This window comes from Anas acuta, chromosome 1 (genome assembly GCF_963932015.1).
Source record: "Anas acuta chromosome 1, bAnaAcu1.1, whole genome shotgun sequence".
NCBI lineage: Eukaryota > Metazoa > Chordata > Aves > Anseriformes > Anatidae > Anas > Anas acuta.
Genome location: NC_088979.1, coordinates 64,117,251 through 64,131,114, shown reverse-complemented (window position 1 = coordinate 64,131,114; position 13,864 = coordinate 64,117,251). Strand labels below are relative to the sequence as shown.

The window sequence follows — 13,864 nt, the reverse complement described above, 5'->3', positions numbered from 1 at the left end:
TGAGACTACAAAGAAGGAAAATGACTACAAAGAAGGAAAATAGAATATAATTTAAGAGGACTCGTCTATTCCAGTGCACACCTGGAACTGTCTGGCCTACAAATCAGCAGATACACTTATCTGATAGTTTTCCCCATACTGTATTAAGTAGACAAAATATACAAGAATTCTCTAATTTGTCACTGCAAATGACAAATATGTTTATTACATATATTGAAAGAATGGCAACAGCAAGAAAGAAGTCCCATAAACGTGAACCACGAGAACTAGAAACTGCAGAATGACAAGGATAAAAGGACTGGGCACTACAGGCAATAGCTGAACCAGTTCAAAGAAGTAGCACAACAGTCCTGCACTAAAAGTAGTTACAAGTGCTAATTTTGTATGCTCATTCACTTTCAAAAAACATCTAATAGTCATGAAAACTCAAAAGGGACATAACCAAATGCCTCACTATGCAGCAATGCTTTTATTACATTTTTTGTATGGAAATGTCTTAAGAAAGACAAATCACAGTATAAAATGATGCAACAAACAAGTATCAGCTGTTTCTCCGTGTTCGTGAAAAGATTCATTTGCTGAATCTACTCCCTACTAGAAAACATCTTCTGAAACTATTCAGGGTTTAAGCGATTACATGACCACTATCAAAACACAGATTTTCCTTTTTCACTTCCAACTAGGACACAGAATGTAGCTTAAAGTGGGAGAAAAAAAAAAAAAAGCTATAAAGCAGGCTACAGAGCTGCCAACTTCAGAATGTCAAGACAAATAAGGTTAACGTGGGACAGTTACATAAGGGACTCTGCAACAATAAACAACACAGAAAACACACCCCAAATATCTTCAGAAATTCATTTCACAATTGTTGCAGCCTACATGCGGTTACGGTATTAACATACATATGGAAAGCTTCTGAACTGACTTCAGTTTTCACAAGCTGTGCTTCAGGCCTCAAATAGCAGCTCAGCGAAGTACTTTGCCTAGATTGTGGCCTTACAGATACACTTCCATGGTCATTATTTAGTGATCTCAAGCAAAGAGGTGTTACAGAGATAAGAACAAAAATACACCTACAGTCAGAGGCACATTCTGGGCAACAGAAGGAACAAAATATACTTGGGAAAGAGGCACAGGGTAGGACAAGTGAGAATTCAATAATGCAATTACTGTTTCACCCTTCATGGGATGGCGAAGCTACTGGACTACGTTAAACTGCTGGGTGCTGCTGAGTAATTCAAAGTGAAAATCAAACGAATTCTTGACCATCAAACTATAGAAGGGCACTATTATATCAGTGGTGGTATCATATCCCTCCTATCGTCTTTGGGGGAAGAGAGAAGGAAGCTTCATATTGGAACAGGTGATCAATACAAATAAAAAGCACTGTGGATTTTACATTGATTAGATAGAGTAAATTCTCAGTGGGAAAAGAGACAGTTTTGGGCACTAATGTTAAATTCAAGTTATTTACCGTGTGGCTAGGATTTTACAATTATTCCTGATAATATTAAAGGCAAAGCTTTTTTTTTTTAATTATTTATAGTGAATGATGATAACTCTAATAACTATAGGTACAGAATTCTCAAGCTACACATCACTCAAATATACTTACAGTTGGTTATTTTTCTGGGCTACCAAAACCCATACAAGTAATATAAGGTATTGTTTGTGCAATGGCAGGAAACACCTGGGCTTAGTTGGTGAGGCAGGAATTGACAAAAAAAAAGTCACCAGCTGCACCACAAATACCATCCTGCTGGTTTTGTTGCAGCAAAAACAGTGCAGCTACACTGCATACAAGAAACTGGCTTCATAAAGAAGCCATGTTAACTGTGCGTGCTCGGTTTCCACAGCAGGGAATGGGAACTCAGAAAAGCATCCACCTACTTCCAAAAATACTACGCTTGATATCACAACTCCGTAGGACTAAGTGACCTTCTTACAAAAATAATCAAACTTCCTGGAAGTTTTAACACTGAAACAAAAATAAAAAATACAAAATGAACCACATAAAGGAAATTCCACGCAGAGGGATCTGAAGAACACTGAAGCATCTCTCATGCACAGAGCTGCCACAGAAGTTTGTGTGGCCCTACTGTCCTCACAAAGGATTCTCAATGTACGGCTCTACAGAGATTTTCTTTCGCTGCTGGGCATTCACATCTAGCTTATGTCAAGTTTGAAGAGAACACAGGTATGGTTTTGCAGCATGGATTTATTTATTTTTAAATGCACATCACAGATGTTTATATATCAGTCTTTTACAGCTGCAGAACCAGCAGTATGGTTATGGCTTCCAGAGGATTTCCTGGACTTGTCACTTCCTTGCCCTAAAGGTTACTCCAAGGCAGGTCTGACATTCAGCAAGGAACGTATTCTGAATGAGGAAAATATAATAAGACTATGGGGCCCAAATCCACGATGCAGAATTACAAGCCTAAATCTGAAACAAAAATCAAAGTCACCAGAAAACCCATGCCAACCAGGTTCAGGCACCAAAAGCTGCAGATGTGGATCGTTAAAAATGCTTCCATACCAGGTCATGAATCAGACAATATGCACAAACCTAGCTTTCAGAAGCATCAGACTCCTAAGGGACATAATCTGAGCAAAATCTAATGTAACTGAGCACTTCAACGTAAAAGCCAGCCTAAAACAAAACAAAAATGAACCAACACCACCACACCACAACAAGAAAAATCTAAAGCTAGATCTCTTAATTCAGGATGTACTTATCCAGGATAACAGATGCCAATTCTCGAGCCGTAGAGATTTAATATCCTCTCCCTCAACAGCCATGCACTCTGTGAAGAACTTCCCATTCATCCAGCCAGAGAGCATTCATAGTCTTCCTGCCACCCTCTGAAACTCTGACAGAGACGAATTCATGATTCACTGGACTAGACAGACAGGTGCATGACTTGTAATCAGTGTCTTAATTGCTTGGTTACAAGAGAGAAGAAAAAAAGTTCCGCTTATTTTCTCAAAAGTCCATTTTTAAACCTCGCCCAACAACTGATTAAGGCAATAATAAGCAGCCATTAGGCAAGAGATCCAAGTATTTGTATTGCTCAGAGATGCATGAAAGCTTGGTTTAATGGTCTGTAGGAGAAAGGTGCAGTCCTATCCTACAACAATCACTCTTATTGTAGAGGTTTTGCAAGGATTAATTACACGTACCACGAAAATTAAAAATACGTTGGAGGCATTAATCACCCCCACAGATATTACACTTTTAAGTCACAGCTTCCAGAGAAGAATGTCATGACTTGGATGCGATAAAGAGTTATAGTTTTAGAAAAATGGGATTTGTGTTTTAAAGCCTTAATCACCGTATTGTTACTAAAGAGGTCAGCTAGATTTAAATATTAAACATTAATCACTTGTGGTCCCCCCCTCCAGCCCCTTTTTTCTCATCCTGCCGCTGAGAGATAAAGCTGCAACTATTTGGCAAGCTTAGCCTTATGGTAAAAAGTGTTGAATATCTCCAAGGCTTCTTGAAACTACCTTAAACAAAAGGCAGTCAGTTACAGATGAATAAAGAATGGCTTTCTTCCTACTGTGTACAAGTGTATTCCTGGAAATTTAACAATTTGTTTAGTTTTCCTGAAGAAGACCATTTCTGAACCTACACTGGATGCAGAGCAGTGCAATGATTGGGCTGCTTTCACCAAAGGAACATTTCAAGAGCCATTCTTCAGATACATTATGCAGGCAGGGTTAGCTGGAATTGAAAAAACAAAAACCTAGCAAATCAGGCACAAAAAAAGTACAACAAATGCCAAGCATTTTATGTACAGCATCCAACACTAAATGGACGCTTCCCTGCCTATCATAGCCTTTTGGCTCTAACCAGTTGTTTCCCACAGCTGGCAGAAGTCATTCTTTTAGATCCTGAGAATATGGGAACAGGATGCACATTATGATTTGATTGTCCTTTGAGTCTGTCAATTGCAGTAATACTTACTGTATACATTTTAATAAAACACAGATTACTACCCTGAGAACTTTCCATGCCTTAATTAACTCATGGACAACAGGCTGAAGAGCCAGAAGAGTAGCACTAACACAGTCTGAAGGCAGGAAAAAAATCTCAAAGGAAATTTGTGCCTTCACCCCAGGATGATCTTTCTTCCTTGGGTCTCTTTAAGTGACATTAAAATCAAGTCATAGTCTATCACAAGGCACCAACAGTAATTAACACTCATAATCTTAAATTATTAGTGACAGCTTTATTTCAGCATCGTGTGCATTTTAAAATAAATATATTTAAAAGCAGGGGCCATAATGCCTGTGAAGATCCATTTGCACTACAGGAAACAACACATGCAACCCTTTTAAAACCACTTTCTTCATACTGCATTTTCAAGACACTTCTCTAAATAAACTTTTATATGAGCTTTAGCCCAAGTAGATTTAGCTGAAAACATGAGAATTTTCCCCGTATTACCCTCCTTACATCCTCTGTTCTTCAGAATAGGAGAGTACAAGAGGATGTTGGTTACAAAGGGATTCTGCAATCAACAGAATCAACATGTGGGAACACTATGAATTGATACTCAGTCGTTCCTTGAATTTCTAGAGGAAAATCTCAACCTTTGAATGTCCAGAGTGAATTGCTTCAGCCAAATTTATTTCAGAGAGATGCAATGATGTTAAAAACAGGATTTTTTCTGAAATCATTCTCCATAGTTACTCAGCAGCTTCAGTCTCCTGGTAGAAACAAGCTTTTTCTTTATAGAGGAATACTAGACAGAATGGAAAAGTATGCACAGAGCTCATGAAATGTTGATTGTTGCAGATGCTTTGAAAAAAAAAATCTTAATTATTCTGCAGATCTCAGTTACATGTGGAATGATATTAATGGATACAATTATTTGGCTAATGTATTTTGAACTGCATTTTAGAGTCAATATTCTGTAACAATAAAAAATTGCAGTCATATCCTTACTGCAATTCCAGTAGTTTTTAATTTGCTGTAGGAAAGTATCATATTGATGAGAATATGTTGCAATATTAGTAGATATAACACCACACAATTACTAATCACAGCTTTGTATTAGGAAATGTCACTGGAATGAAATTTAGGATTATGCTTTTGGGGAATGTATGATGTATTTTTTTTTTTTTAGATTCAAACTATTTTAAAAATCTACAACTCTAGTATGTCTATACAGATTTCTGTACAGCAAGAAATTTCTGTACTTTGCGTTAGATTCCCTGAACCAAGGTCTTGTCCAACATCAAAGTCCCTGCCCCATATCAAAGAGGGCAGTTAGGAACTTAGCTTTCCCAACATGGGAAGTTCCCAAGACAACAGGATAGAGCATACCGCTCTTCAGGGACTTTACCTTCACTTGCGTAAAAACATCATTCTATGCCATTCCTCAGCTATTCATCCCCTAGCAAAAGAACTCATCACAGTTACAAGGTTTCCATCAGGATCTTCCATTTCAATCACTATATATATTTGAGTGTACCTGGACACCACAAACTTTTCCAGATCTGAAGTTGTTAAAAAAATAAAAAAAAGTGGTTTACAAATACGTTGGTTGCCTACAGAAGGTAGAATTCCCCAGGGAGCCAACAGAAGGACTTTCACCTATACCTAACTGGGTGCAGTAATTACATTCCAAGTAAGGTCAGGATTGTTTTGACAATATGAAATTTCAGTGATCTAAACTGCTAGTGCTCCTGTGCCCCCTTTTCATCTAATACTAGAGAAAGAAATGAAAACCCGTCTTTCCTCAAACAGCAGCTGCTGCTCAAAAAAAAAAAAATCCCTATGAAATGACATTTACCTCTAGATAAATCTGATCTACACAATTCAAAGGCTTTTTTTTTTTTTTTTTTTTTTGAGAAAAAACAGTTTCTCCCTTTGCTTTAAAGCAATATGTCTTAACTGCAGGTTAAAAGCAAAACAAAACACCATCAAAATCACCAGAAAGGATAAAGGCTAGCTGTCTGTTCCCACAGCACTCTACCTGATACACTTTCGAATTTGATGAAATGCTTCCTAAACTGTGGCAATAGTTTTTATGAACTGTACTCGAGTAGGATCATTGTCTTCCTTGGTAAAGCTTGGCAGATCTAGGAATAACTGTTTTATACACCTGAAATATGCTTAAATAAATGAAATTACAGCACATCTAATATAAATGTGTGCACATGTATTCAGTGCATTTTAGCAACTTGTTCCAGTTATTTGAAACTGCCTTCCATCTGCTTTCCCCCCTGAATTTCTGTGAAGGAGAAATGCTTGCTTCTTTTTAACGTTGCTCATTTTCCTTCTTAAAGGCTGATTGACCAAGCTAAGCATAGTTTAGCTTAAATTGGTGGTTTTCAACTTCTGGTCTCCCCTATGGAAGAAGAGGTGGGGGTCACTGTGTCAGCTTACCTTAACTTACAAACCAAATTCTGCTTTGGTCAACCAACCTTCAAGAAAAGAGATAAGCAACATAAATGACAGGGAAACACTTTCCCTTTGAAAAACACAGAGAGAAAAGAAGATGAAATCCCTAAGAGTGTTTGTCCTGGTGTAGAATAATGACAGCATCACTCCTGCACGTGCCACGTAAAGACAAATACTAAATGGAGATATGCGGGGAACTATATAGGTAAGTTTCTCTGAGATACCAAAAAAACACAAAAAACACAACACGCTAAAACCATCACGGCTAGCAAAGCAGAATAGAAATCTGTCTATTCCTGACTTAAACTCACAATTACTACTGGACTACAAATACATTTTTGTAAGGTACATGGCTACAGCTTGCTGGAAGCCTGACGAGCAGGGAACTGGAAGCTGTTGAAGACAGTAAACTGATTTGCATAAACCCATAGATGAAAGGCCGCTCTGCCGGTCATAAAGCCAGAAAGCAAATGTTTATGGTTTGTTTCCATTTGCTGGAGAATCCGTGGCATGCTGACACAAAAAGCAGGCGAGCCTGATGTCACATCAGACCACTCCTGAATCATCCTCGGCCTGTCAATCCTGCTGCCTTGTAAAACAGCTGGGGGAAGAAGAATGGCTCCTGTTATTCTCAAAAGCAACGCTAAATAACTTTCAGACAGCTAGCCAGAAACAGTAAAACAGGACCAAATTCACAGCTATTCTTCTATCATGAGAAGCGAAAGTAACAGCTTATCAGAATAGAACATTAAGTGGCATTTCAACTTCATTTTGAACAAATTCTATACACACAGCACGCAAGAACCCAGTAAGATTTAAACCTAGAAGCTTCCCCACCCCTTGATATTCTGAGAAGGGGACATTACGCTCTTCCTAACTGATGGATATCTGACAGAAACAAATGGCTAACCTTATAAAACAAAGCGTAACAATCGTGGAAGAACACAATGATGGAAGAAATTAAGCTACTACACCACAAGATGCACTTTACAATATTTTGACATTTTGTTTTCAAGTTGTTTTAGTAGCTGTTCTTTGATTTATTTTATAAAAGTAGCGAGGTCTTAATCTCAGATCTCATGACAGCACCCTACTATTCATTTTTTTCCCTTGAAAAATGAGCAAGGCTACTGACACACTTCCAAAGAACTATTTGATCTGTGAACATGCAAAGAAAACCTGCTCTACTTTAACAGAGCTCTTCCTTTATTTTCAGCAAGAACATGCAACTCCCTTGTTATACCAAGACATCAGTAGACTATTTACAGTAGCATCAAGATTAAAGCAAACCATGTAGATTGACAAACTCTGGTCTTTAAATCCTGGCTACAAGATTTTAGAGTCTACATCCAATGGTTAAATAAGGGTCTGATTCTATAGACAGCCTTACTGAAGCACCTCAGCATGCCTGTATAAAGCTGAATGACCATTTAAAACTTCAAAGGAAATGAATTTAAGGTATCTATGTATTGACATACCAACCCACAAAAAGGTGGGCCTTTTTATTTTATTTTTAAATTCAGTCTGCATGTAAATAAATTGCTCGGTGGTTACACTGGATATTTTTCCAGTACCTTTTTAATTGCTTGCTGTTTTATGATGTGTACAATTCTCTTGCTATGGACAATAAAAATCAATTAAATCCATTTCACTTGCATTTACAATTACCTCATGTTCTTAAGCTGTGGTTTCACAATGGCTTCAAGATGATACAAGTGCAGCCTGTGACTGAAAGGATTCATTCTGGGGCCACCCCCACATTCCCCCCCCTTCCTCTCTCCTGGCTGGCACTAGCACTCCTCCAGTACCTTACAGGGGATCAAATAGGAGCAAAGATGTAGCAATAAAACTGTTCCTTTAAAAGGGCAAAGACAATTCAATCTTCAGGCAGGGCTTCCCATTATATCTAGCACAGTATAGCAACACTGTTCACAGAAGGAGACAGCAGTGCAAGTGATTCAAATAAGCTAATTCTGAAATAAATAAATAATAATAAAAAAAGAGCAACATTCTACCAGATTCCAGAGTGATTCGGACAGCTCTGTAACTATAGGATCTCCAGATTTATCACTTGTGTGATAGGGAACAAAAATCACTTCTTTCACTAAGGACCTACAGATGAGATAAGGTAACAGCAGTGTTAAGCTAAACTCTGTTCACTTCAGTTTTGCCAGAGAACACTTGCTTAAGCTACAGGTTTTTAATGCCTGCTGCTTAGGAATGCTCCATTTGGGTTCTGTTTTTATTTATACACAAAAACTGTGTACAGCAGGCTGTTTCAAATGAACAATGATTTTATAAATTAAAAGAAATTAGACTTCCAAAAATGAGACATCAAACATGACTAATTCAAACCCAGATGGAAAGCAAAGACCGTTCTTGCTTAAGTGGCATTAGAGAAATCACTGCAGTCTGTAAGAACCCAAGGTAACATTGGCCTGACTGTGCACCTCACATCAAGGTAGTACTTTAACCAAATTCAACCAGACTCCTTCGATAAGACACTAGTTGTAGAACCTGCAAGGTGTGTGATGGCAACACTGTCTATCACTGCTCCCAGCTCCCCATTTCCCCACTGCACCACCTCACAGCTGGGCCAAAACATCTGTCTGAACATCCACTGGGAGCTGGTTATAACATAAAAGGGAAGGCAACACTGACAGGTGACATAACCCAGACTGGTTCCTTTACTTGATGCACAGGACAGGAGTTTTAAGCCCTTGTACATGAAGGAGACTGGAGGGAAGTGAGAGATGTGGAGCAGGGACACCTAAGCCAGCCCAGGCATCCAACACCACAAGCTGTGAACCTACCAAGAAAGCCACCCGACTCTTGACAGCGAGAGAGCTGAGAGCCTTTCAATCACTTGTAATAAGCTCTTGCCATAATTTGCTAGCTCCCATGAAGAAGTTCTTCAAGCACATTTTTAACAAATTTGCATTCAAAGCAGAAGCTTTATATGAAATAAGGCGCTCTTCCAAAATACATTCTCCAAACACTCTCCCAGGTTTTCACACACAAACTAACCAAATGGCACTATCAGAGAACTACCTCCTAGTTCATAAAAAATTAAGGTACTTCCAAGTATTTAATTCCCTGAAACATAATGTGCTCCAAATCTGATTCCCCATGCGCTAACACTGAATGGAAAATCATTGGAAGGATGTGCACAGCCTGAAAACACTTAGTCATTTGGAGAGCACTTGAGAAAAGAAGGAATGTATAAGTGCCAGCACATACACCTACACCACGAGCTCAGTTTTCTCAAATTCTATGCTATTTTAGCCTCGCGTTATCTGACAGCATGCAGAGAACAGTGATGATTCAGTAAGATTGCCAGGAGTACACTGTCAGGATAGGGGGTTGGGATCCCACTCATTCCCACAGGAAAGATAACAGAAAATAGTCTCTCTACAATCTATTAGATCAGTCGCATCTCTGCCAGCATAACATACTATGCTGAAGGCACCAGAGCCGTAACTAATGATTTTACTACACTGCTAGTGAAAAGATGGAAAAGCACAGCAACTACACGGTAGATTTGCAAAAGCAGATTCCAGCCAGACACCAATCTACTCCCCTTTTTAAGCTACTCATTGCCACACTGATCTGCAGTCCCTCTCCTGATTTTTAACCCCTAAGAATCACCAGAAATGTGCACTGAGAAGACTTCTATGACGTACAGCAAAAATCAAATGGCAGTGTTTCCCTTCCTTAAGGCTAGCTTTTCCCCAGAAAGCAAACGTTGTTACTGTCCACAGATCTAATCAACAGCCAGGTCCCAGTGGCCATGCCAATTGCCACTGATCCCCGGTATTTTCAGAGCAGCCTAGTGACTTTGTTTTCATATTAAGTTTCATTTCTGGCAAGATATCAAACCTTTTCAAAATAAGAACAGACACTGAGCCGTTCCGGCTTTAGTATGCAGGGAACCTGAAGTCACTCGGACAAGCTGTCCTAACAGTCAGGTCTGGCGTATAATTGCAACAATTACAGCTGTAGGTAAATAACGAGGTCTGGCAAACAACGGCAACATATGGCAGCAAAGGGAATTCCCGTCTTGTGTTTGTGGGGTAGAAACAGCACCTTTTTTTCCGAAATGCTGGAAGTTGTAGCTCTCCGTGCTCCCAAACGTGCAGAGAGGGTCCTAAAAACACCTCGCAGGCACCCACCCCTGCTCCATTGCACGTGTTTGAGAGCATCGGGCGAGCTGCTTGGCTCCAGCCACGCTGCCAAAGCTCCCCAGCTCCCTCCCCACAAGGCGCTGCCTACCCCAACCGCCCGAAAACACCCGGGCCAGCCCCAAACACGCCGCAAACGCCACGAACCCGGGCGGAGGGCGAGAGAGCCCGAAGCCTGACTCCTGCCTCACAGCCCCCACCACCAGCAGCCCTGTCAGCGCTGCCCCCAGCCCCTTCCCCAGCACTTTCTGCGCCTCCCCTCGGCCTCCGCAGCCAGGCAGCCACCGGCCAAGCCCCCCGGGAGGGACAGGACGCGAGGCACGACCCCGCCGCCTCCCCTCAGCCCCGCGGCGGACAAAGGGCGACCCCCCCCCACCCCACGGCCGCGCTCCCCTCAGTAACGGCTCCCCCCAGTAACGGCCGCCCCCAACGGTCGCCCCCAACGGCCGCCCGCTCGCCCTCCCGCTCACTCACAGGCGACGTACGCGACGAAGGCGAGCCCCGTGAGCAGCTTCATCCTCCTGCGGTTGATGGCGGTCAGCAGGCGCAGCAGCGGCCCCTTGCTCACCATGCCCGGCGGCGCGCAGCCTGCTCGGCCCGGCTCGGCTCCGCTGCCCGGGAACCGCCCGCGCAGGCGCAGCGGCGCCCCCCCCCGCCCGCCTTCCCCTTCCCCCTCCCCCGCTCTGGCGGCCAACGGCTGTCATGGCGCATGCGCCGCGGGGCTGAGGGGAAGGAAGGGGGGGAGCGCCCGGGTGCCTCATGGTGGCCCCGTGTGGGTGGCTTCGCGGCCCTGTGGGTGACCTGGTGGTCGCTGACAGGCCTGGATGTGCACAAGCATGGCCCAGCTGTGTGGCACTCTGTTCCCTGCAGTGCATTCTGAAAGCTTCTTCATGTCTCCTTATCATGTTCTTTTCCTATCTCCACACATCTCTCATCTGCGGTACACGTAAAGCACTCTGCATTTGCTTTCCCCGAACAAACAGTTAATATTGAGTTGCGTTTGTTCAGGATAATGAGATTTAAACTACCCTAAAACAGCCTACATGTCCCCCTCAACTTCCACCTTGCAGCCTGTTGCAAAGTGCTGATCTATATTTGTCTGTAATGGCAGGCACCTTTCTCACGTCAAAATATGTTCTCTCAATAAAATACACTGAAAAATCTGAAAAAGAAATCTGACAAAAAACAGCCTCCCCACTCAGTGCTATGACCTTCAAGCAGTTACTAAAGGATATTCTTTCTCACGTTCATCACCCACAGGAGAAAACTACGAGAATGAGTGTTCTTGAATTCAGTGATTAGTTTCAATCATTTACTGTTTCTACATTGCATGTAGAAATGCAGCTGTTTGCACCAAAGGAACTATGACCTCTGTCAAGCAAAAACCCACCCACTGAACGAGAGTTTAACCCCTCCTTGTTATGAAGGGTAAAAAGTGTGAGAAGTTGAGCAGATGTGTAAGACTTTGAAGGATAAGCGCAGTACGATGCTGTTCAAGGTGACAAAGAATATCACCCTGTACCACAGCGAGGCAGTGACTTTATTCAGGAAGCCTCAAGAATCAAAATTTCCTAACTCCTAACCCTGGTTGCTGTTAGTATAAAGCCACTCCTTTCCTCTTGGCTTTTGTCTCCTCTGATTTCTATTTGAAATACTTTACTTGCATGCTTATTCCACTGCTTATATCTATGTGGAGAAAAGGGTGTAAAAATAAAAATCACCTAAAACACAATCTAGGGCTGAATTTATCCGCAGAGCAATCACTCAGATAATAACGCAGCTTTATACCAGGAGTAAATTTGGCCATCAAAAAGCTGTAGCTGAACAGTGCTGCATGAAAGCTAGAGAATATTACAGGAGTATGACTGCATCCATTTTATGAGGTGAGCCCGGCAGCTCAGACTCACTTTGTTTTCAGACAGAATTTTGAATAATGGCATCCACATGCACAGCTCCTATTCCACATACCTTTAGGGATAGGCGAGACGTTTTTAAGTGCCTTGCCTGAAGCTCAGCTGCACAATCCATGACTCTATCAGACTGCCTGCGTAAGGCACCTTGTTTGGCACCATGTGCAGCGTTCAGGCTAATTCTGCTGCAGAAGCATGTTGAGACTGGCTGCAGTCCGTGAAGACGGGAAAAGGAGAGTAAGGGAACAGAATGTGTTCCGTGGAAGCTCCTGATGGAGGAGACTCGAACCCCATGGGAGGCAACCTGACCGTGCTCTCTAAAGGACAAGCTTTTTGTCATGCAATGCACCAGGGCCAGCTGTGTCCTTGTCATTCCCAGAGTGAGACAGAGCATGTCTAACTTAACATAGGCTGCAGGAGAGTATGCTTAAATCCCTCTTACCTCAACTATAACTATAGGCACGTGTATTATTAAAGCTATAAAGTTCTCCATCCACACAATAGACAGCAGCAGAGATGCTTATTTCAGGATACAGCTGGTCACAGTCCCAACCTTGTGGTAAAAACTGGCACCGATAGCAGAGGTCTTGGTATATAGCAGCTGCTAACTGTGCCAAGACAAAAACTGAGGGATGATACTCTTTTAGGTGCTGACTCTTATGAGTGTGCTGTGCATCATGAAGCAGGCATCCTTCTGCCTTAAGTTATTATCTTTGCCAGGCTGACAGCATGACCTCAGCTAATGGCAATCCTCTCTTGGCTAGTGTGCAAGCAATAAACCCTGTCTCCTACACTGCAGCTTTCATCTTTAGTTCTTAAAATGCTTTATGAGAGCATTTTGATTTTGCACTAAACCGCAGTCTATAAGAAGATGGTCTTTAAAAAGAAAGAAAAAAAAAGTCTTTCTTAATAATTAAAAATGTGAAGGAACAGTTAAATCGATGTCAACGACTGGTGAAAACTTAAAATTAACAGCACCCCTGCAACATACTTTCATGCCTGACACAACCAGAACTGTTCGATTTCCCAGCTGCTGTTTCACAATCAGGGAAAAAAGGGCTGCCATCATATGTACAATTTCAACATGATGCTACATGAGGGAGACTGTTCTGCCATGTGTAATATAACGAAGATCATGTGTTTCTGTCCCAGTCACGATTCTGCAAGAGATAGCATTTGACAATATGACCCGGCAAACAGAAATGAACCCTGGGCAGTGAGATCCAAGCAGAAAGACCTACTGTGTGTGAGAGCAGGAAATGAGTTGCAAAGCACTGCAAAAATAAAAAAACGATCCATTCCCACTACACTGCTATCATCTCTGGTAAATTTGTACTCTAATTAAGGCTGAATGTAGC

At 41.7% G+C, this 13,864-nt stretch overlaps 1 protein-coding gene across 2 annotated transcripts in view; it reads right to left on the bottom strand.

Annotated features, from left to right (window-relative positions):
• Nucleotides 1–11,253, bottom strand: part of UXS1 (UDP-glucuronate decarboxylase 1) — a 56,269-nt gene extending 45,016 nt beyond the window's left edge. The window contains exon 1 of one of the 2 annotated variants that reach the window (XM_068679610.1): nucleotides 11,071–11,253. In XM_068679610.1, the coding sequence (XP_068535711.1) occupies nucleotides 11,071–11,167 (97 nt within the window). In that variant the 5' untranslated portion in view covers nucleotides 11,168–11,253. The remainder of the gene's footprint in view (nucleotides 1–11,070) is intronic. The other variant, XM_068679619.1, reaches the window with a different exon arrangement.
• Between the last annotated feature and the right edge of the window lie 2,611 nt (nucleotides 11,254–13,864).